Below are 26,000 nucleotides of genomic sequence, written 5' to 3'. Positions count from 1 at the left end.
AACCAAAGTAAACAGAAGATATGAATGAATAAATTCAGACAAAAATGTGGATCTTGAAAAGAAACCTTTCTAAAATCCAGAGGACCATTAAGGACTATGTTGAAAATTTCAATGCCAATAAAAGGGAATTCCAGAGACCTGATGGGATGACTTACATTACAAAAATGAGAAAATGTAAAAGAAACAAATAAATAAATAAATTTCTAGGCATGTGACCTACAAAAACTGCATCAGGAAGATACAAGAAATCTAAACAGACCAATAGCAAGTCATTATATTGAAGTAAAAATGAAAAGTCTTCCAAAAAACAAAAACCCAGGACCAGACACATTCATGGCTGAAATTTCCCAGGCCATCAAAGGACAACTAACACTGATGTTCCTCAAAAAATTACATGGGAGAGAAGAGGGAGGAAACAGGCAAACACATTCTATGAGGGCAATATCTTGCTTGTATGAAAACTGTATAAGAACATAACAAGGAAATAATTATTATTATTATTATTATTATTTTCCCTGAAATCAGAAACAAGTAAATGATGTGCATGCTTACTACTCCTGTACAAAACAGCACTGGAAATTTTAGAGCAATTAGACAAGGGAAGGAAATACAAAATAAGGAGCCAAATTATCCCTATTTACTGACTATCATATCCCCTTTTGGAAGATCCTAAAAGCTCCACCAGAAGAATTTTCTAGGATAAACAAGTTTAGTAAAGTAGCTGAAAACAAAATCAACATAAAAATATAAATAATATATCTATACAATAAAAACAACCCCACTGAGAACAAACTAAGGATAACAACTCCACTCACAATAGAAAAAAAATATATATATATACATAGCAATAAATCAAACATGGAAGTGATACAACTACTCAAGCAAAATTGAAGAATGATGAAAATGAAATTGAAGAAGACACTATTATTCCTAAAAAGGAAGACATAGCATTGGGAAAATATCAACACACACAAAGTAGTTCACTGTAATTCCTATCAAACCCAGTGATATTCTTCACGCATTAGGAAAAAATTATCCTGAAATCTATATGGATGAAAAACAGACCAAAAATAGACAAAGGAAACCTGAGACATAAAAGCAATGCAGAAGGCATCACAATATCCAATTTCAAAGCAAAACACAGAGCAGTAGTTAGGAAAATAGCATGATGCTGGTATTAAAACAGACACACAAACCAGAATTGACTGAAGATACAGAGACAGACTCAATTGGCTACGCTTATCTGATTCTTGGACACAAGTGCCAAAAACAGATGTACAAAAAAGACAGCTTTTATCTTTTTTATTTTTTAAAGGGGCTGGCAGCAAGGCAAAAGATAAAGAGCATGAAGAAAGAATCTTCAGAATAGGAGAAAATCTTTGTCCACTATTCCTCTGAGAGGGCATTAATATCATACTTAACATCACAAATACAATTAACCCAATTCATTATTACTAAACAGACATTTCTCAAAAGAAGAAACACAAATGTTCAAATACATTTGAAAAAAAGTTCAAAATCTCTAGCAATCACATTAACCACAAGTCGAAACTACTCAGACATTTCCTCTCCAGTCAGAATGGCAACCATCAAAAATATACATAATAAATGTTGGTGAGGATGTGGAGAAAAAGGTGCCCTCACACACTGTTGGTGGGAATACAAATTAGTGCAATGACTCTGGAAAACAAATGGAGATTCCTTAAAAAACTATAAAGGAACCACAATACGATCCATCTATTCCACTCCTGGATATATACCCAAAAGTTATAAAATCAGCAGGTCAAAAGGGATTGAAGTACATAAATATCTATTCCAGCAAACTCATAGTAGCCAAGACATACTGAATGAATTAAAAAATATATTATATATACATGAAGATGTTTTCCTATGTTCTAAAAAATGAAATTATACCATTTGCCAATAAATGGATGTTACAGGAAAATAATGTGCTAAATGAAATACGTCATATGAAAAAATCAGTGTTGAAACATTTTCTCTCCAAGGCAGAACCTAAGCCAAACTAAAAGGAACAAAGTAGGGATGGATATCATGGAGATAAATGGAAGATTAGTGGAGCAGAAAAATAGGGAGAGGGAGAGAGGAGGGTTAGAGAATGAGAGGGAATGTGGAATGAATTTGACAAAATTACTCTATTTTCATGGATAAATATATGGTGAATCCCAACTTTAGGTACATCTATAAAGCACCAGTTAAATTTAATAAATAAAGAAGTAAAAGGTAGACAAGTAGAGAAGAGGAAGATAAGTTTGGAGGAAAAGGGAAGATGGGAATCAGGGTATGAATGGTTAAATAACATACGTGAATGATAGTATCAATATGAATCCAACTCCTATGTGCAAGCCTAATACACTACAAAAGCAAAACAAATGGCAATGTGTCAACTGGATATCCATATGCAAAAGAATGGAACTTCATCTCTATTGCTCCCCCAAGTACAAGATATCACCAAAGGGATAGAAAACCTAGATAAAAGAATACGAACATTACAAACCTTGTAGGAAATGCAGGGGAATACCTCAACATATAGTCATAGACTAAGACTTTATGTAGAGGAATATGATAGCTGAGGAAATAACAGCAAGGTGGAATGCATCAAAAGAAAATCTTATGAAGAGCCAAGAAAACAACTAATGGAGTGAGAAGAAAGTGTATAACATGGGAGACGTTCCTTGCCAGTTACTCTGTGACAGATGATTAGAATACTAAATATATAAACAACTGAAAAATACCAGCACTGGAAGGAGAAACAAGTCGTTTAAGCAATGGCACATGAATAGATAGTTCACAAAGGAAAATACATATTCAGTCAACTCTTATATGATTTAATAATGACTATCTCTAGTAAAAAGGAACATGTAAATCAAAAGTCCACCAAGAGTCTAACTTACCCCATGCAGAAAGGCAATGTTCAAACATTACACATAATAAACACTAATAAGGATGTGGGGAATAAGAGTTTTTCAACATTGTTGGTGAGAATGCATACTATTACATCCACTGTGGGAATCAGGGTGGAGTTTACTCATAAAAAATAGAAATAGCATATTTCCAACAATAACATATCCTATTATTTGTAGAAAAACTATTGCCATCATACATACAAAAGACTATTATTCCCCCCATAGAAATTATGTCATGTGTAGGACAATGGTTGTAACTGGGCAGCAGAATGTTAAACAAAATAAGGAAGACTCAGAAGGAAACATGTCATGTGGGGAAATGCTCACTATGAAAGTTGAAGGAAGAACATTAGTGGTGAGGTGCAGAAATGCACGGACCCAGGAAGGAATGTTATTGCTATATTTAGGGAGTGACATTCTTGAACTAAGTTAGTTATATGCATATACATATATGCCACAGGGAACCCTCTATTCTTTAGAAAAAAAAATGTGCACCGGTACAAAACTTTGGCTAACTTCATCCTTTTCAGTCTATATTTCGTTAGTGGTAACATAAAATAATTATATCAAGTCTTAAAAAGGGAAGTAAGGTAATCTATTTATTAAGTATCTAAAATGTGTAGGCATATATTTGCATGTTTCCATACCTTAAAATCATAAAATGATTGTGGTGATATATTCTGAAACCCTGTTCCCATTCACTCCAGAATCTTGAGAAAAGAATCTAGAAAAATGTTCAGTCTGTCCAGAATGTCTTCCCCCTAGACATTTATGTGACTGGTTCCTTCCCTTCCTTTACTTGTCAACTTAAATGAAAAGATGTTCATTGATTCCAGAATCCATTCACACAACTATCCACATCAGAACTACATAAATACTCCATGAATTTAAAAGAAGTGAGAATTTCATTTTCATCTTTTTTAAAGTAAAACTTTAAAAGTTGTAATTCATATACCATACAATTTATAGGGTGTGCAACCATCGCTACAGTGCAATTTTAGCCCCTTACCCCAAAACTGTAGCCCTTAGCGGTCACTCTCCATTCCACACTAACTCCACTCCACAGCCCTGGGCAACTACTCTTTCTCAGTCTGACCAACTTAACAATACATTGACCAGTCCTCAAAATCCATCCCTGAATCTGAACCACAACGTGTAGTTTGGGAGGTCACTGTCCCACGTTATCAACGTGTACTGTAAAAAATACAAATTTGGGGCCTAACGAAGCAGCTTCAGGTTTGATCCACGTTTACTCAGCCTGGTTGGTTTGACCCTGCTTCTCACTGTCACTGTGGGAGTTAACTCCTCAAGATGTGTGTACATTGGGTGCTTGGGCACACAGTGGAAAGCCCGCTCGCCCTGCGCCCTCAAGACCTGCTATCTTCTGCCCGCTGCATCTCCAAAGAGGCCTCGAGGAACAGCAGATGAAGGACCAGGACCGCTTAAAACTAACTGCACACCTCACTCACTCTCAGCAGGTACTAAACTGGCCTCCAGCAAAGCCCCTTATCAGGCAACTATTACAATGGCTTCATTTTCTTTCACTTCTTAATTAAATGAACTTCAACTCTTTCAGAAGAATCTAGTCTACAGTTTCTGCCATCCTTAACTCCACTCCGTTCCTTGTGATTGTATTATATCCTTTCTCTTCACTCTCTTACTCAATCTAGATATTTATTTTGCTCTCTTTTAAAGAATACTTTCCATTTTTCTCCCTTCTCACCTTCAGATTCACCAAGCTGTTCATTTGGTTTTCTTTCTATTTCTTTCTTTCCCCAATACAATACCTGACAACTGTTTATTCCCACCAACTTCCACACATCTCAATCCTACGCATATGTTTCTCTTGGTCTCTCATACTTACATGCCATTGTGAACTAGTAGGGGCCTTATATTTCTTTCTAGGATCACTGTCATCATTATGAGGATATGGGAGATGATATGTTAAAAAATGGGTGGGAAAAAAGTATGACAAGCCGCCTTACATTTGTGTCAGGTGAGGAGGAGGAGGACGACGGAGGGGTCTCATGTAAGCTCTTTACTTTGATGAGTCTAGTACGAAGGGCTGAAACCACACATTTCGTTGCACTCTCCGAATCATTGTTGTCATGCAAGTCTTGATCTTCTTCTCTCTTAGAGACACATTTTGCTTTTATGGTAATAAAACAAATCAAAATATACATGAAACTCTGTAATTTCAAGTCAACAAACAGAACAACAATGGGCAGTCTTCAAAGAAATTACCTTCATTCTTGGATTGCCGGGAATTTCCACATACTTCTCCTTCACGGACATCCTAGAAGGGAAAAAAAAAAAAAAATGATAAGTGCAATGAAAAAGCATTCAGTACACTTTCTTCTCACCAGCACACAGATTATTTTCTGAAATAAACCATATCTTGGGCCACAAAGCAACTCTTAGTGCCTACAAACCATTAGAGATAGTCCTTGCATACAATCGAATTATAAGGGAATGAAATTAGAAATCAACAATATAATGAAAAATAGAAGCTACACCAACCCCTCTAGACTAAACAATGCACTATTGCATGACCAATGAATAGCAAGAGAAATCATGGATGAAATTTAAATACTTAAAGGTAAATGAGAATAGCAACACAACATATGCATATCACTGAGACACTCTGAAGGTGGTTCTCAGAGGAAAGTTTATAGCACTGATCTCATTCATTAAAAGAATAGAATAATAGTCTCCAAATAAATAATGTAACATTACATCTCAAGGACCTGGAAAAGGAAGAACAAATCAAAACTAAAAGCAGCACAAGACAAGGAATAATTAAAATCATAACCAAAAATCTATGAAATGGAAACAAAAAAGTTTAAAATGAATCAATTATACACAGAAGTTGAATCTTTGGGAAAAAGAAAAAACAATAAGATGGACAAATCCTTAGCCATGCTAACCATGCTAACCTGAGAAAAAAAGAAAAAATTCACTTGTCTAAAATATGTGAGTAAAAGGAAATATCATCATCTATAACACTGAAATACAGAAGATAATCAGAAACTATTTTGAAAACTTTATAATCCAATCAAATGGAAAATCATGAAGATATTCACAATTTCTAGAGAAATATTACCCACCAAAATTGAGCCTGGAAGACACAGAAAATTTAAATAGATCAATTTCAAACTATGAAGTTCAGAATACTAGCAAAAGTCTCCCAACAAGAAAAGCCCAGGACCTGACAGAATCTCAGCTGAGTTCAACCATACCTTCAATGAAGAACTAACATCAAACCTCCTCAACCTATTCTATGAAACCGTAAACGAAGGGATCCTTCCAAACTCATTCTACGACGCTATCATCACCCTTACTCCTAATCCAGACACAGATACATCAAAGAAAAACTTCAGGTCAATAATTCTGATGAATATAAATGCAAAAGGTTCCTAATAAAATACTGGTAAATCGCATAAAAATACATTGAAAAGATAGCACACCATGTTTAAGTGGGTTTCATTCCACAGATGAAGGTTTGGTTCAACATATGGAAATCTATAGATATAATGAAAAGTATCACAAGATTATCTCAATTTATGTAGGAAGGGCATTTGACAAAATAAAGATTCAAAAGTCAAAAACATGAGAGTCAAAATATACCTCACTGTTGGAAAAGCTAAAAACAAGGCCAAAACAATTCTAAATAGAGAATAATTGAAAGCATTTCTTCTAAAAACTGGAAAAAGACAAAGATGCTCTCTTTCACCACACTTCTGTCAACACAGTCCATGTTACTCTAGTCAGAGATATTAGGTAAAAGAGAGAGAAAAGGAATACATAGAGGAAAAGAAGAGCTAAAACTATCACTGTTTGATGACAACACGATTCTCTATTTAGAAGACCTGGGCTGGGCTATATCCCCAGCCCTTGTAGAGTGCCTACTTGTCAAGCACAAGCACAAGGCCCTGGGTTCAATTCTCAGCACCACAAAAAAAAAAAAAAAAAAAAATGCACCAGACAAATTTTGGATCTCATGAACAAATAAAACAAACTAGCAGGATACAAAATTAATACCTGTAAATCACGTGTATAAGAGTAAACTAACACAATTCATGGTCACTAAGGCAGCACTGCTCAAAGTAATCAAAACAATACTACACATTAAAGAAGATAAAAACCAGACACAGAGCATGTCAAAGAATAAATCTCACTAGAGTAGGTAAGGAAAGGTGAATTATCAGGAAATGCAATTTAAAAAAAAAAATGCAATGAAGAAATTCATACCTCTCTAGCATTCATACTGAATATAAATGGGATTCCTTTCTCAATTAAAAGATATTAACTGGAACATGAAATGAAAAACCTTTAGACCCAACTATATGTTGAATGCAGGAAATACCCATCACATTCAAAGAGACTAACAGAATGAAAGAATGGAAAATGGTATTTCCATTTCATACAAATGGAAGCCAAAGGCAAGAAACAGTATCTCTCTCTTTTTTTTTTTTTTTTTTTTTTAATGTTCTGCTCTTTATTTTATTTTTGGGTCTTTGGTACACAATCAAGTACTTTATTTTTAAAATCATTTTATTCTATTTTTATTTTTATCTCTCTTATATTTTCCGAAAGACTTCAAACCACCATGAGTCAGAAGTGACAGGAAGTTAACTACCTATAAAAGGCAAAAGGAATCTCCAACAAGTTTTAATGACTGTAAATATTTGTGCCCCAAACATCAGTGCCCCCAATTTCATGAAACAAAAACTGCTCAAAAGGGACAGAAGGGCCCCAGAAAATCAGAATGGGCTACTTCAATATACACTATCACCAATTGCTATGTCATCCAGACAAAAAAAAATCAACAGTTCCTAGTGTGTTCAACTGTAAATTTGATCATAGAAACCTCACAGATCTCTATGAAATATTTCCTTAGTCAATAGAATACTCATTCTTTTCATAGAATTCTCTAAAACTCTCTAGTGGGCCATAAAGAATATCCTTAGCAAATCCACAAAGCAATCAAAATAATTCCTTACATATTATCCAATCATAATAAAATAACATTTCAAAACCACATCATGAAAAAATAAATCATACAAATGATTATAGAGTGAGCAATGTACTTTTGTATGATGAATGGGTCATCAAAGAAATCAGGGTAAGTATTAAAAGATCCTTAGAATCAACTGAAAAGAGAAAAACATTTCAGAATTTGTGGGATACAATGAAAGCAGTGCTAAGAAGGAAATTTATAAGTATGGCTAAGTAACTTAAAAAAATCAGAGGAATCTCAACTAAATAACCTATAGATGAATCTGCAGGTATTAGGGAAACAAGAACAATACAACTCCAAATTTAGAAGAAAGAAAGAAATGATAAATATTAGTGCTAAAATTAGTGAAATAGAAAATGATTGAACAATACAAAGGATAAATAAAACAAAGAGTTGAGAATTTGAAAAGATAAACAAGATCAATAAACCCTGAACCAAATAAGGTAAAGACACAGAGGATACAAATCATAAAATTTACATACAAAAGAAGTGTATCTTAGACACCTTTCTGAAATCCAGAGGACCATTAAGGACTGTTTTGAAAAGTGAAATCCTAATAAATGGGAAATTCAGAGGCCTAGCAGGATGACTTACATTATAAAAATTAGAAAACATAGAATAAATGGCTAAATTTCTAGACATATATGACCTACAAATTGAATCAAAAGGATATAGGAAATCTAAACAGACCAATAAGATGTCACTATATTTAAGAACTAATGAAAAGCATTTCAAACATGGAAGCCAAGATCCAGACACATTCATGGCAGAGTTTTGCCAGACCATCAAATGAGACCTAACACTGATGCTTCTCACAAAACTACATGGGATAGAAAAGGGGGGAAACTGGCAAACACATTCTATGAGGCCAGTGTCACTCTTATAGGAAAACTGCATAAGAAAAAACTAACAAAGAAACTTATTTACTAATATTCTTGAGGAACATATTTGCAAAAACCCTCATAAAATACTTGAAAGCAATTTCAAACAACACATTTAAATGATCATATAATATCATAATATTGGTTTAATTCCAAAAATTCAAGGAAGGTTCAACAAATGCAATTCAATAAATACAGTTCACCACGAAGAGAAAGATGGACAAAAAATCTCATGATCATCTCAATAGATGTAGGAAAAAAACATTTGACAAAGTTCAAGAGTCCTTCATGAGAAAAGTCTTAAGAAACTAGGAACAGCAGGAACTTGCTATAGTATTACAAAGGCAATGTATGCCAAATCCAAAGCCAATGGCACACTGAATGGTGAAAAATTGAAAGTACTTCCTCTAAAAGCAGAAACATGAAAAAGAGGTGCATGCTCACCACTCCTGCCCAAAATAGCATCTGGAGTTTTAGTCAAAGCAATTAGACAAGGATCTAAAAATAAGAAGTCAAATTATCCCTATTTACAGAATATCTGATCTTCTTTGAGAAAATCCTAAAGCCTCCACCAGAAGAATTTAAGATGAGATAAAAATTTAGTAAAGTACCTGAAAACAAAATCAACATAAAAATATAAATAATTTATCTATAAAATAAAAAAAAACAAATGAGAATGAAATCTGGATAACTACACCCACAATAGAAGAAAAATTGTACATAGGAATAACCCGAATCAAGGAGGTGATATAACCATACAAGCAAAATCTCAGAATGATGAAAACAAAATTGAAGAAGACAGAAGACAATACAAGGACCACCAATGGCTACAGAGATGGTTCAAATCACAGACTCTAACAAAAAGGTTTTCTGTAAAGAAATACTGAGCTGAGGAATAAATAATTTTTAAAAAGACAAAGAAGAGGAATAAACAAAAAGAGAGAGATAGGACCTACAAACTGAATAAGAGTTTAAGGTAAGGTAGTAAAGAAAGGAATTAAGAGGAAAGTATTGAAGGAAATGCAACTCAGCCTTTTTTTTCAAATTAATACTACTGATAGGGCTGGGGATGCAGCAGAGTTAGAAGAATGCTTACCTCACATGTACAGGACCCTGGGTTCAATCCACAGAACCACAAATAATAATAATAATAATAATAAATACTGATAATGCTATGTATTATACCATGGTTGTTTTTTGGTTAATATTTCTATAACAAAGTACTTAGTTTTATTACTATAAAGTTAGTAATTCAATGGTTAAATATTATTATAAACCTCTACATGAAATCTGTATCATTATCAGAAGAGATAAAGAAAAATGAAAAAAGAAATATTTCATAAATTTTCTTAAGAACTCGTCATCAGAATTCTAAAATGTCATGCATTTTGTATAGTGGTAAAAGACATATCTAAATAGCACATGGGTGGGATGTCAAAAAAAGTTTAAGGTATTATAATCTAAAACCACAACCTAAACTTGGCATTGGAAGAATCTACTGATATTCTAGAATCTAGTTCAATATATATGACATTTCTCTAATTTGTTTGCTTCCAATTTATGACATTATTTCAGTGTAACCTGAAATTTTACCTCCTATAAACTTAGAAGAGAACATAAATTTAAGCCATATTTTTAGAAATTCAAACCCTAATTATTAGCTACCTCATGGTTATATTATGTAGAAAACTTCATTATGTAGAAATCTTGTTCTTTGCCCATTTATTCATGTCAAATGTATCAATAACTTTCTTACATTCAAATCTGTATCCTAGGTGCTCCAAGATAAACAAAACTATGTTTTCTAACTTTCAGTAATTCTTGAGTGACAAAAAAACATTAAAATGAACATTTAAATAAATAAGTACAGAAACTTCTAAAATTTGAATCTTAGAATGTGACATGAGATCTTGGAGTGGATATTTTAAAACACAACAATACAAAAACAATCTGAAATTAACGTTACACAAAATGATTAGTGAGACTCTTTGCTTCTAGAACTGGTTATTATTTTTTAGAATAAATCCTTCATATAGATGAAGAGATTTAAATACTCTCTTAATGGAAGTACTCAGAAAACATGGAGCAATACCCTTTATAATACAAATTTTGAAAAAATAATATAAAATTTCTAAATTTTCACAATTCTTATTATTATTCTAGTGTAAACATAGAACCAAGGATTGAAATAGAGAAAAAGCTCTTTCCAAAATAAGATGATACTAAAATATAAGTGTTTCAGAGAAAAAAAAAAAAAAAACTAGGACGTAGGTAACAGTAAACTAAATGAAATAAAAGAATCCTTGACCAAATTTCATTATTTCTCTGCAGTTAGAAGCCTCTACCTAATGCAATTCCTGAATTATTACAATTTCCCAGTACATTATTTTCCAGAGCCTACTACCCTTAAGTGTTTGTAGACTACTGCTATTTAAATCAAAAAAAGAAAAACAATTTGAAGTCCACATAATATTGCTTTTTTTTGCAAAATTCCAATAGAAAATAACAGGAAGATCACTGCTAATTTTAATGGTACACACTTCACAAAATTCATAGCAAGAACATTAATTTCACAAAAGTGCACCTTACCTTGGTATCAGATTTATTGTCACCCCCTTTGGATATAGTTTCAGCTTCAACAGGACCAGATTCACTGGACAATCATTACAGCAAAAATGAATAACAAAAAATGAGTAAGCCAGGTTTTCAAAGAAATAAAAGCTGGTGAATGTCTGGATATCACTCTATTAATTGTGGTTTCTAGACTGATATAATTAACATACGATCTCTGTGTTTTTAATTAATTTTTATTTGTTCTAATTAGTTGTTCCTGACAGCAGAATGGATTTATACATTTTGATAGATCATACGTAAATGGAGTGTAATTTCTCATTTTTCTGATTTTACATATTGTAGGATCACATTGGTCATGCATTCATATATGTATATGAGGTAATAATGTCTGTTTCACTCTACTATCCTTCCTACTCTGATACCCACTCACCTTCCTTCACTCCTCTCTACCTAGTATAAAGTAACTCTGTTCTTCCCTAACCCCTTTCCTCTTATTGTGAATTAACATTCTCATATCAGAGAAAACATTCAGCCTTTGGTTTTTTGATTTGACTTAGTTTGCTTAGCATGATATTCTCCAGCTCCATCAATTTACCAGGAAATGCCTCTGTTTTTAGAAATCTTTTTTTTTTTTTAACTTATCTCTGCCTCCACTTTTCCCAATCTATGTAATATGAAATGAAAGCATTATTAGTTCCATTTCAAAGATGATGGCCAATATGTTGACTGAACCTGAGAATAAACTGTTTTTAAAAATCATCCTGAAGGCTGAACTGAAAAAACAAGTGATGATGGAAATCATTTTTATTACCTGAAATGAAACAAACACTGATATCCCAGATTAGGTAGAAAGACACATTGTTCCTTCATCCTTGTCTCTCCCAGGGATCAATGACTAAGCCAGATTAACTTGAAAATGGCAGGTTAAGTTCTTCAGCATGGAAAACACCTACGGAAAAGAACTTATTGCTTCCCTTTACCAAGAAATATCATAGGAGGTTACCTGATCCATTTTAATTGTTTGAAGGATGAATGTACAATAGTGAAAAACAAATGTGCATACTGTTACTGAAAATATTTTTCTCTGAGAGATGGAGGGCCTCTACATTATAAAATCCAACTCATTTTCTTATGTAGGTCCTATCTTACTCAGTACCACATTATATAGAAGTAATTCAAAATTCTGTAGGTATTCATACCCTCAAGGGCAAAGACTGTTGGCAAAGTAGAATACTCTGTTACCCTAAGTACAATCTAAATAACTTCCTTCCTGTGGGCTCCCACTCCAAATACCCTCTCCAACTTTTAAATCTTCATTCTATGAAGATGAAGATTCCTGAAATAAGACTGGGTTCAAAGGACCAAGAGTGGGAGATCTATCTCCCTGCTCCTGGAAGATGAGCTCAATGGAGTGTCACTCACTGGCCTCAGTATGAACATGTTACCCAACTATGCGACTGAACCTTCATGATGGCTCTACCAATCAATTGTACTCCTACCCTACCCTAAGTAGGAATGGTATCAGTGAGTTGGATGAAGGTGAGCAAATATCTGTTAGGGGAAGTAGAACCATGAAGTTCAGGAACTTCAAGTCCCATGATGCTTGAGGGACTCTAAGCCATTCTCACATTCCTCTCTGCTCTGGGGATTCTTCCCAGTGGCTCAAGTTATTTTAACATCCTTCCAAAGAAACTTGAATTTTTCCCCATTCCTCCAATAAACAAAAAAGAACGCAACAACATGTTCAGCCCTCCCCGGGGCACCAATTTTCAAATATGTCTTTCTAGATAGCTCTCAACGGCCTCTGTCATTAATGTTTGTTTGGTCTTGATCAAATTGGCCATAAAACCTTATATTCTGATCTGTTTTCCAAAACCTATGCCTCCAAAACTCAGCATTGTTCCTCTTCAAACTTGTCCTTCCTCTATTACTTACATTCTGATCCTCTAGATGAAGATCATGGATAACTTCACTCTTTTTCAGTTGTGTTCACTTGACACACTCTCCTATTCTATTCTTAAAGCACTCAGCTGTATGCAAATTAAAAATACACTGTGATTCCATCTCACTCCAACAAGAATGAAAATTATTGAGAATAGAAGTAATTACTGAGAATAAATGTTGGCCAGTATGTGGGGAAGAAGGCATACTGATACATTATTGGTGGGACTTCAAACTTGTACAACCCCTCTGGAAAGCAGTATGGAGATTCCTCTAACTCACACTGGAACCCCCATTTGACCCAATCATAATATTCCTTGGTATATATCCAAAGGAACAAAAATCAGCATACTACATTGAGGCAGCCACATCAATGTTTATAGCAGAGCAATATCTAAGTTATGGGGCCATCCTAGGTGCCCTTCAACAGATAAACGGATAAAGAAAATGAGGTATATATACACAATGTAGTATTACTCAGCCATAGTGAATGATGTGATGGCATTTTTTAGTAAACAGATGGATCTGGGGAATATCATGCTAATTGAAATAAGCCATTCCCATAAAACCAAAGGTCAAATATTTTCTCTGGTATGTGGAAGCTAATCCAATATAAAGGGGGAAAGTATTAAAAAAATAGAATTTCAGTGGAATAGACAAATGGGAGTGAAGGGAAGGGAGGGAGATGATCAGAGGGAGGACACTGGAATGAATCTGATATAATTTTCCTATGTATATATGTGAATATCCAATAGTGAAGCCATTGTGTACATCTGCAAGATATTAATTTTTAAAATATCAATGGACAAATGGTAGAAAGGTCAGTGGAATATAGGGAGGGGTGCTGGGGTTAGGGGGCAGGGAGAAGAGGTACTGGGGGTTGAATTAGAATGAGATATATTCCATGTTTTTATAATTCTATCAAGTGACTTCTATCATCATGAATAACTTAAAGGAACAAATCAAAAAAAAAAATAAATGAACAAAAAAAACATACAGAACAGTAAAATTCTAGAATATTGGGCTAATAATTAAGGAATCTGAGGTTCAAATCTTACTATGGCCACTTACTATATACAGAAAATTAATTTAATATTTTTAAGTTGTAAGTTTTTAATCATAGCAACCATTTGGCCAGGATGTTAAACACATTATGAAGTACTAGGAGGGACTTTGGTTGCTAAGATTCCTTGAAATCCTAAAATCTCTGGGTGCTTGAGTCTGTATGTAGAAAAAAAATACTTAGCCGACAGAATTTTCTTAATATATCAGCAGAAACACAAAATTAGAAGAGGAAAGTAAAAAATGAAACAATAAAAAAACAAGAAAAGATTATTGTCATATAAAAGTAAAAAGACTATAAAGAAAGAGGTGTCTAGATAGAACTAGACAGGGGTTGTAACCTGAAGGGAAATCCAAACTGAACAATCAGAAAATAGAGAAATCAATAAAGTATCTTTCTAAAAAGATTCCAAATATTATTAATATAATGTGACATAACATGACCTACACATCCCATTCCACACTTCCAATAAAATAATTATTCCAAGACTTGCTTGATTTTGTTCATGTGAAATCCATGGTCCTATAATCATAGCTATGTGAGATTTTTCCCAAAAGATCTGATGTTTAAAAAGGTACATGGTTACCAATGCAACTATACAAAATATTAAGACAAACTTGCACTATATTCAGACTTCCCAGGTAAAATCTGAATCAAAATGAACACATAACTGAGATTGAATTTACGAATTTGTCTGGTATGGATCAACATTTGATCTTAATGGCACACGGGTCTCTATCAAACTGTGCACAGGGATGAGAGAATAGATTTGTCGGCTAAGCTTATAGAAGGTCAAATCACAGGTCAGCTACTTGTTAATTAGGGAATCATGGGGCAGTCAGTCAAAATCTCTGAATGACAGTGGTTTCATTAGTAAATAAAGACTATAATAATGCAGATAGTTTCAAGCTGCTGTGATTACTATAAGAAAAAACAAATGCCTGGGTGTGGTGGAGCATCCACTAATTCCGGTGATTTGGGAGGATGAGGCAGGAGGATCCCAAGTTCAAGACCAGCCTCTGCATTTAGTGAGATCCTAAGCAACTTAGCAAAACCCTGTTTTAAAATAAAATTTAAAAAAAGAAAGAACTGGGGATATGGCTCACTGGCTATGTATCCCTGGAGTCAATCCCTGGTACAAACAACAACAACAACAACAACAATAACAACAACAACAACAACAACAAAAAAAGTGCCAGGCACATGATAGGCTCTCTAGCTAAAAACAGAACACTCCAAACTTCCTCCTTTTCTCTATATGCTATAAGTACTTAACAAATACAATTTGTAAATCTATAAAATCCTACCGTCTTGAAGTTTCATATTCAGCATTCTCATCTGTTATTAAAGAAAACAGTAAATTTAATCAACAGTACACAAAATATGAAATAGTAAAAGATATGATGCTGATATTTTGTTACAAAGTATTCCTTTGGGACCATTCCTAGCCACTCTTCTTGAATGAAAATTATTTATTTTAGTGACAGGCAATTAAGGCATGAAGAACTCTTATGTCCCCTCTTTTGGGATTTATCAAAAGAAAGGACAAAGAACAACATTTATCAATGTTTGATTCATAAACTGATGTGTACATGCCATGCCCATAATCCTAAGTGAATGCTAAAAGACTGACAAGCAAAATCATTAGTATATAACTAACAGTGCCAGACAAATAGCAGGAGTTTTCTGGAATAGTCAGTAGAACAATTATAAGGGTTATACTTATTGGGTCATGGGTACATAACAGTGTCTCCAGGTTTTCAATCAAAACTAGTTAGGATGAAACACCTCACCACAAGGAAGCTAGTTCTGTGGGAATTATGCTTACTAGCATGGTAAAATACAAGAAACAGACCAGGGGACAAATACTTACAAAGAAAACCCAGTTTTCCATTGAGAAGTGCTTAATAGAAATCCATGAGATTAATCTCACTAATTCTCTTTTGCTAATCTCTTAGTGCCAGCTATTTCCTCTCTCTTCGTGTGATGCAAATAAGACTTTTCCTCAAACAGAATGATCCACTGGAAAGATAAGTTTGATTACTCTGATCCACTCTTATAAGTTTGATTACTCTGATCCACATGTAATTGTCTTACAGAAGCTTACAAGTAACCTCTGAGGAGACAGTCGCAAGTTGTCCAGGAATAGTTGATATGCTAGTAATACTTGAATAGAACTATTAATAAATTCAAGGAGAATATAAATAAAGGAAGGAGTTGGAGGAGAAGAGAGGAAAGGACAAGGAGTAGGAAAGACCTTTCTTATTCTTGGAAAGGCAGATTTAATATTGTCAAAATTAACATACTATAAAAACTGTTATACAGATTCAATTCAATCTCACCAAAAAACCAATGACATTCTTCACAAAACTGGAAAATAACAACTCTAAAATTCATTTTTAAGAACAAAAATCTCAGAATAGTCAAATCAACACTAAGCAAGGAGGGAAATGCTAAAGGCATTACAATACCTGATATCAAATTAGACCACACAGCTAAGATAACAAAAACATCAGGGTATTGGCATCAAAACATGCATGAGACCAATGGGATAGTATAGGACACAGAGACAAATACACAGTCACCTGATACTTGACAAAAACATACATTGGAGAAAAGATAACCTTTATAACCAATGGTGCTAAAAAACTCTGAATACATATGCAGAAGAAATATCTTTTAACCTGAACAAAAGTCAAATCAAAGTGGATCAATGGCATAGGAATTAGACCAGAAACTTTGCAACTGCTAAAAGAAAAGACAGGGTCAACACTCCAACTTATTGACTCAGTTGCCAAATGTCTTAGGAAAACCTTAAGCTCAAGAAAGAAAATCAAGAATCAATAAGTGGGATGGCATCAAATTTCAAAAGTACTGCATGCAATGCAAACAATTAAGAGCATGAAGACTGAGCATACAGAATAGGAGAAAACCTTTCCCAGCTGCTTCTCCAACAAGGGAATAATATCCAGAATATTTAAAGAACACCAAAGACTATTAATACTAAAAAATAAAGAAATAAATCAACAAAGAAATGGGGCAAGAAAATAAACAGATACTTCTCAAAAGAAAAATGCAAATGGTCAAGAAACACATGAAAGAAGTTCAACATCTCTAGCAATCAGGGAAATCCGAGTCAAAACCACATTGAGTTTTAATCTCACTTCTATTAGAATGGTAATTTTCAGGAATACAAACAATAATAAATGCTGGAAAGGACAGGGAAGAAGGTACACTCATACATTGTTGATGGGGACTTAAAATTAATAAACTCACTGTAGGAAACAGTATGGAGACTTCTCAAAAGCTAGGAATGGAATGACCCTGCTATCCTACTTCTCACCGTTTATCCAAAAGAACTAAAATCAGCACACAACAATGCTACGGCTTCAATTTTTATAGCACTGGAATTTAAAAGACCAAGATATGGAACTGGCGCAAGTGCACATTAATAGATGAATGAATGAAGAAAAGGTGGTATATACAGACAACAGACTTTTACTCAGCCATACAAATCAATTATGGCATTGCTTATAAATGGATGGACCTGGAGAACATCATTAAATGAAATAAGCCAAATTCAGGAAATTAAGGGCAGAATGTTTTTCCTTCATATGCAGAAGTTAGAGAAAAATGAAGAAAGTGGGGAGAAGCCTACAAAAATGGAAGAGATATCAGTGGATAGAAGAAGGGGATATATGTGGAGAGAAAAGGCAAAGGAAAAGGGAGCATCTATGAAAGTTGATCAAATGATGCTAGGAAATATATGATTATACCACAAAAAATTTCAATTCTCTGTCTATGGACAAACACAAATTTTAAAGACTATAAATAAAGTGATGGAAGGCCAGCAGAGTAGTGCAAGAAGAACAATGTAAGGGAGGAGGGGAGGGAAAGTGGTCCTAGAAACTTAAGTGGAGCAAATTATATTCCATGCATGAATAGTTATGTCAAACCTAAACCACAAAATTATATATGGTTATAATGTTCTAATAAACATTTTTACAAAGGCTTAAATGTAGAAACATCTAAGACAAAGGTTGCATTTATAAAAAATCATTTTGCTGCACTCATAAATAACTTATTTTAATCATGGAAACTGACTTTAACATTTGAATTTTTTATGTGAAATCCTACCATAAAATTTGAAACAAAATAAGGATTGGAAAGACTGATTACAATTCAAGAGCTTAACGTAGCTCTTCCCAGAAAAATTTTATAGCAAAATTTATCTGACTTGAATGTCCTTACAGCATTCACTTCCACCACCTTATTGGCTTTGTCTCTTCAATGGAAGGCTTGATGGGTTTGGAAACGAGATATTATATTAAAATTGTATGTATCATACAACGTATAGTTAATGATTCTATATAAAAGTGGAAATATTTTACCCTGTCTTGGGGACATTTCTTTTGGAATATCGAAAAGCAAAAGGGACAGATAATCAATTATACAACAACGTATCAAAAACAACCATAAATTCATGCAGAGTTCATACAAAGAAGAATTCTTATGCATGGTTTGATGATGATTACTTTAGCTTTGGGCTTTTTATTTATGTTTAGGGGAAAAAACATGACAAAAATATACTACAGAAAAACCAGGAATACCGGTTTAATGAAACATAAAGTTAAGATTCCAAAAGCAAGTTTATGTTTCCACTGACAATATTATAGGAGCTGTGCATGGTGGCTCACACCTATAATCCCAGATCATGAGGATGAAGCAGGAGTATTGCAAATTGAAAGTCAGCCTCAGTAAATTAGAAAGGCCCTGAATAACTCAGTGATACCCAGGTCTCTAAATAAAATACCAAAAATGGCTGGGGGTGTATCTCAGTGGTTAAGTGCCCCTGAGTTCAATCCCCTGTACTTAAAAAAAAAAATGCATATATATATAGGAAAGTGTCCATTCACCAATGTAAACAAGCTGATCAGTGGAGCTCAAACTGCTCCCTAATCAGAGGAGCCACTCACAACCCTAGGAGTTGTGGGACAAAATGTCAAAGCTGATGACAGAATGTAACAGGATGTGTCATTCGTGGAACACTGAGAATCACTTATACGATTATAAGACATGTTTGTATACTGCTCCTCAAATTGCTCCTAATTGAATAAGTACAACTTATGGCATTTGTTGGTTTCTCAGTGTCATATTTTGCTTCTATTTGAATGAAAACAAAGTAAAGAATATGTGAAAATGTATATGATTTCAAGTCAAATAAACAGCACAAGAATGAACAGACTTCAAGTATCTTACCATCTTTCTTGGACTGCTGAAAATCACATACTTTTTTTCTTTCAGGGACATTCTGGGAAGGAAGAAAAAGTTTTATGTGTAACAAGCATTACATTTGATAAAATGATTATAATATTCAGCATTATTACATGATACATTGGAAAGAGCACAGATTTCTGAATCATTCGTATGAACATTCAAACCCCAATTCTGCCATGCAATGACCTGCAACTTCTGGGTTGAGAATTATAAGAGAGAGGGACAGTTCCAAACATTACTCCTCTTACCTCTAATCAATTATTATATAAATACTGTGATATCCAATAGATTATTTTCTTGAGCATAATAACACTGGGTAAAAATATGATCCATCCATAGCTCAGCACACTTGTAAGTATCTGACATTTTAAGAAATTTAAAGTAATTACTTGTGATGTTTTGAACTTTTCCATACTATGTACTTGCACAAACTACCTCTTGAGGGGAAAAACACAGAGCTGAGTTTTAAGGATAATTTGTAACTAAGATAGGATAGGGTCACAAACAGTATATAAGTTCCTTTTATCCTGTTTGTCAGACAGCTAAAGACAAATGATTACATGCATTTGGTCCATCCCAGAAAGGCAAGAATAAATCTTGTAGGACAAAGATGGATGAACCAAAGACACACAAGCAAATAGAAAATAGGATGACTAAGTAAAGAAGCCATCATGAAAGCACAGGTGGCTGAAAAGAACAGACCCTAAAGAAATGTATTCTCAAAGGAAGTACTGAGTCCAGGGGTAAAACATTTTTAGAAAGGGAAGGGAGGAGGAAGAACGAAACAGAAAGATAGAGACATGACCAGTCAATTGAATACATGTTTAAGACAAAGAAAGGAAAGGAAGTAAAAGCAAACAAAGCATGGAAGGAAATCAAACACAGAATTTTGACCAAACAAATAATACTGATTAATACTGATTTCTATTACACTATCATTTTCTTTCTATTAAAATTTCTATGATAAAGCATTCAGTTTTGTTATTATAAAAGTAATTCAATTAGTTAACCATAGTTATGAACTATTCTATGAAATCTATAACATTATTAGTAGGGAAAAGTTTCCCCAATTGCCCTCTGAAAGAGAAAACGGGTCATCAGAAGCTAAAAGTAAGGGCTAGGGATATAGCTCAGTTGGTAGATTGCTTGCCTTACATGCACAAGGCCCTGGGTTTGATCCCCAGCACCGCGAAAAAAAAAGCTAAAAGTAGGTAAAACTGAAAAAGATGTATTTAATAGCACATGGGTTGGGCCTCAAAAAAGTTTAAGAAATTTTGATCTAAACTCGTAATCTTAGCTCAAAGCTGGAAGTAGTGAGGGATATCCTGCTACTTACTTTCATATTTGTTACATGTCCTTACTTAGCTTCTTATTTATAACATTAGTTTATAACTCACCAGAAATTTTATTTCTTGGAACTTTAAAAGAGAATATAAGCTTCAGTCATATTTTCAGAAATCCAAAAGCCTTAATATTTAGCTACTTCAGGCTTATTACTTAAAGCACTTCATTATGTAGATATCCTTTTTCCGCGCATTTATTCATGTTCACAAAGTAGTAAAAGTCTTTTACATCTAAACACTATTCTCAGTTTTCCAAGACATACCCACATGTTTTCTATCTTGCAGTAGTTCAAAGTGATAAAAGACTTTTAAAATGAATATTTAAATAACTAAGTAAAAAATTTCTATACCTGAAATCCTAGAGTATGACATAAAGATTCAGTGTGTATTTTTTTAATTAATTTTTTTATTGTAAACAAATGGGATACATGTTGTTTCTCTGTTTGTACATGGCACAAAGGCATACCATTTGTGTAATCATAAATTTACATAGAGTAATGTTGTTTGATTCATTCTGTTATTTTTTCCCTTCCCCCCAACCCTCCCACCCTTCTTTACCCTCTATACAGTACTTCCTTCCTCCATACTTGCCCTCCTCCCTAACCCTAACTCTAACCCTAACACTAACCCTTCCCTCCCCCCATTATGTGTCATCCTCCACTTATTAGTGATATCATTCGTCCTTTGGCTTTTTGAGATTGGCTTATCTCACTTAGCATGATATTCTCCAATTTCATCCATTTGCCTGCAAATGCCATAATTTTATCATTCTTTATGGCTGAGTAATATTCCATTGTATATATATATACCACAGTTTCTTTATCCACTCATCAATTGAAGGGCATTTCGGTTGGTTCCACAGTGTGGCTATTGTGAATTGAGCAGCTATGAACATTGATGTGGCTGTATCTCTGTAGTATGCTGATTTTAAGTCCTTTGGGTATAGGCCAAGGAGTGGGATAGCTGGGTCAAATGGAGGGTCCATTCCGAGTTTTCTAAGGAATCTCCACACTGCTTTCCAGAGTGGCTGCACTAATTTGCAGCCCCACCAGCAATGTATGAGTGTACCTTTCTCCCCACATCCTCGCCAACACCTGTTGTTGCTCGTATTCTTGATAATCGCCATTCTAATTGGGGTGAGATGGAATCTTAGGGTAGTTTTGATTTGCATTTCTCTTATTACTAGAGATGTTGAACATTTTTCCATATGTTTGTTGATTGCTTGTAGATCTTCTTCTGTGAAGTGTCTATTCATTTTCTTAGCCCATTTGTTGATTGGGTTATTTGTATTCTTCGTGTAGAGTTTTTTGAGTTCTTTATAGATTCTGGAGATTAGTGCTCTATCTGAAGTATGATTGGCAAAGATATTCTCCCACTCTGTAGGCTCTTTCTTCGCATTGCTGATAGTTTCCTTTGCTGAGAGAAAGCTTTTTAGTTTGAATCTATCCCAGTGGTTGATTCTAGCTTTTATTTCTTGTGCTATGGGAGTCCTGTTAAGGAAGTCTGATCCTAGACCAACAAGGTGAAGATTTGGACCTACTTTTTCTTCTATAATCTGCAGGGTCTCTGGTCTGATTCCAAGGTCCTTAATCCATTTTGAGTTTAGTTTCGTGCATGGTGAGAAATATGGGTTTAGTTTCATTCTGTTGCATATGGATTTCCAATTCTCCCAGCACCATTTGTTGAAGAGGCTATCTTTTCTCCATTGCATATTTTTGGCACCTTTGTCTAGTATGAGAAAATTGTATTTATTTGGGTTTGTGTCCGTGTCCTGTATTCTGTACCATTGATCTACCTTTCTATTTTGGTCAGAGTGTGTATTTTAAAACACTACAATACAAAAGTTTTCTGCAATTCAAATTATCCCATGTGGTTTTTCAGACTTTCTGCTTCAACAACTAGTTATTATTTGCAGAAAATATCTAGTCTTCATTTAGATTAAGAGATTTATATACACTTTTAACAGGAAGGTTCAGAAAAGGAAGCACAATACCTTTACAATAGAAATGTTGAGAAACAGGTTTTAAATTTCTCCTTCTTAACAATTTCTCATAGTTTAAATGTAAATATGGATGGAACCCAGGTGGGTTTAGAAAAGCTCTTCTAAAATGTTTATGAACTAAAACATAAAGCATACAAGAGAAAAAAATGTATGCAATGTACTCTATAGTATTCAAACTAAGGTATCAGGAAAATTACATGACTCATAAACACTTATCCAAACCGTTAAAGATTTACTTAGTCCTGAGTATAATAAATTATGTAAGTGCATTTACAAGTCACACTAAACTTACCCAAATAATTCTTGACCAAATCTCATATTTCCTGTGCTATTAGAACACTTCTCCTGGGCTGGGGTTGTGGCTCAGTGGTGGAGCACTTGCCTAGCACGGGTGAGGCACTGGGTTAGCTCCCCAGAACCACATAAAATTAAATAGACGTATTGTGTTGATCTACATCTAAAAATATTTTTTCAAAACGAATGCTTCTCCTAGTATAATTTTGCTGCTGTTATGTATTTTCAAAAGCCCCTACCTTCCCTAAAGTATTAGATGGAACATTGATATTTACAAAGTTAAAAATAAAAATTCAATACAATTGTGCAAAATAATTTCTCCTGAGAAAATTTCCAAAGATGATGATGAGGAAAGCATTGTTAAACTGTAAGACTAAACACTTCACAAACAAAATTCAGAGCAAGAAAATTAATTTGACAAGAGGGTATTTACCTTGGTATCAGATTTATTGTTGTCCTTTTCTGATGTAGTCTTGATATCACCAGGATCAGGACTATTTGCAGATCTTGAGAGCAAAAGTGTATAACAAAAATGGGTGAGTCTAGTCCAGTTTTTAAAGTAATAAAATCTGGTGAATGTTTGGATATCACTATATTAAATGAGGGTTTTGACTGATAGGATTAAAATTTGACCTCCATTTTAAGAAAACTTTTGTTTATCACTTTCTGCCTCTGCTTTTTCCATTCTATAAATCATTCAGTGAAGTCACACTTGGTTCCATTTCAAAGAGTGACAGCCAATATATTGGTCAAGTCTGAGAATAATTTATCTTCAAAAACTGTCTGTCCTGAAGGCTGAACTGAAAAATTCAATAAGCAGCCAACATAACCTTTGTGGCCTGAAATGAAACAAACCTAATAATCTAACATGAAGTAGAGGGCTGGGGATATAGCTCAGTTGGTAGAGTGCCTGCCTCGCATGCACAAGGCCCTGGGTTCAACCCTTAGCACCACAAAAAACACGTGCGCACACATACAAAATAACATAAAGTAGAAAGATATATTGTTTCTTCTCCATTGTCTCCCCCTGGATAAGAGACTAAGATAGCTAACTTGAAAATGTCAGCCTTGGTACTTCAGACTGGAAACCACCTGCTAAAATGTCTCTCTTGCTTCCCTTTACTCCTTTACTCAATAACAACACAGGGATTTCCCTGAAACATTTTAATGGTTTGAAAGATGAAGATCCAAAAAAAAAAAAGAAAAAAGAAAGAACAAATGTATATGTCGTTACTGGGAATTCCTTTCTTAGAGAGATTGAAACATTATAAATTATAAAATACAATTAATTTTCCAATACAACTCCTACCTTATTCAGGGTCACAAAAAATAGCAAGCACTTCAAAACATTCATAGACACTCACTCAATGCAAATGATTGCCTATGAAGTACAGTAATGCTAGTTGGACTTCTGTTTCCCCAAGTACTAACTAAATATCTTCCTTCCTGTGGGTTTTCACTCCCATGTCCATCTTTGGCAGGACCTCTAAATCTTCATCCTACGAAGATGAAGTTTCCTGAAAAAAGGTTGGCTTCAAGGACAATAAGTGGGAGTTGCTCTTTCTTTGCTCCAAGAAAACAAGCTAAATGGGGTCTCAGTCACTGGTCTCAGCATAAGAATGTTACCAACCCTCCAAATGACACTCCACAATAGCTCTGCCAAATTGTACCCCTGGCCTACCCTACCTGTACATAGGAAGGACATGAGAGAGTTGGCAAAAGTGGTGGAAGTGAGCACATGTCTGCTCTGGACCATAGATCATGTGGTTCAGCAACTTCTAGTCCTTCGTGCATGAAGTTCTGCAAACCACCCTCATACTTCTATATATTCTACAGATTCTTCCCAGTAGCATAAAAGTTTTTAATAACTTTCAACAGAAACCCTGAATTCTGTCATTCCTACAAACATGAAAGTAACAACCTGCTTTGGACTCCTTCAAACTCCCTTTTAATATGATTTTTACATAGTTCCCAACATCCATGTCCCAAATTCCTATTTTGTCTTCACCAAACCAGGTGAAAATCCCAAAATGTTCATCTCTTTTGGAAAAACAATGATTCTTACCCAATTCAGTGTTTTTCCTCTTCCTCCCTCTGTTAGTTCTATTATGATTCTCTACCTCCAGGTTCACTTACTAATTCTCTTCTGATCATTCATATTTGGGTTCACTAGACTCACTCTCCTATTCTATTGTTGAAACTCTCATACGTGATATGACAATGTAGGAGAGAACTGGCCTACTATTAAGGAACATGAGTTCAAATCTCATTGCTGTTACTTTCTACAACCAGATAATATCCTTAATATATTTAAGCTTCAGGTTATCCATCAAAACAACCATTTGGGAAGAATGCTTAAAATATTTTGAAGTATTAGAAACTTCTTTGACTAATTATTAAGATTCTTTAAAATTCTGTTATTCTTGTGATTTTAATTGTATCTATAGAAAAAAAGAGGTACAAAGCTAATGTAATTTTTTAAAAATCCAAAAGAAACACCAAGGAAAGTAGAACAAAAAGTTTAAAAAATTCAAGAAAATATTACAGCCATGGAAAAAGCAAAAAAGATGAAAAAAGAAAAATGTTTATGGAACCAGACAGGGGTTCTAGCCTGATGGGAAAATCAAACCCGGAAATCAAGAACTAGAAAAATCAATTAAACTATTCTCTAAATAGGTGTT

General features: G+C 34.2%; 2 protein-coding genes across 3 annotated transcripts in view; both read right to left on the bottom strand.

The window, feature by feature from the left end:
* Positions 1-4,671, bottom strand: part of LOC306658963 (uncharacterized protein) — a gene marked incomplete at its 5' end in the record, with an annotated part of 142,810 nt that extends 138,139 nt beyond the window's left edge. The window contains one exon of the mRNA XM_079136235.1: positions 4,648-4,671. Coding sequence (XP_078992361.1) covers positions 4,648-4,671 — 24 coding nt within the window. The remainder of the gene's footprint in view (positions 1-4,647) is intronic.
* The window catches only part of LOC306659259 (uncharacterized protein), a 32,789-nt gene continuing 11,220 nt past the window's right edge, over positions 4,432-26,000 (bottom strand). Inside the window, exons 8-13 of one of the 2 annotated variants that reach the window (XM_079136679.1) lie at positions 23,753-23,825; positions 19,663-19,714; positions 15,711-15,741; positions 11,415-11,478; positions 5,169-5,220; positions 4,432-5,073 (exon numbers count right to left, since the gene is read on the bottom strand). In XM_079136679.1, coding sequence (XP_078992805.1) covers positions 4,844-5,073; positions 5,169-5,220; positions 11,415-11,478; positions 15,711-15,741; positions 19,663-19,714; positions 23,753-23,825 — 502 coding nt within the window. In that variant the 3' untranslated portion in view covers positions 4,432-4,843. The remainder of the gene's footprint in view (positions 5,074-5,168; positions 5,221-11,414; positions 11,479-15,710; positions 15,742-19,662; positions 19,715-23,752; positions 23,826-26,000) is intronic. The other variant, XM_079136680.1, reaches the window with a different exon arrangement.

Source organism: Sciurus vulgaris (genome assembly GCF_902686455.1).
Source record: "Sciurus vulgaris genome assembly, chromosome: 4".
Taxonomy (NCBI): Eukaryota; Metazoa; Chordata; class Mammalia; order Rodentia; family Sciuridae; genus Sciurus; species Sciurus vulgaris.
The sequence above is the reverse complement of the archived record's forward strand: the minus strand, read 5'-3'. Positions and strand labels throughout refer to the sequence as shown.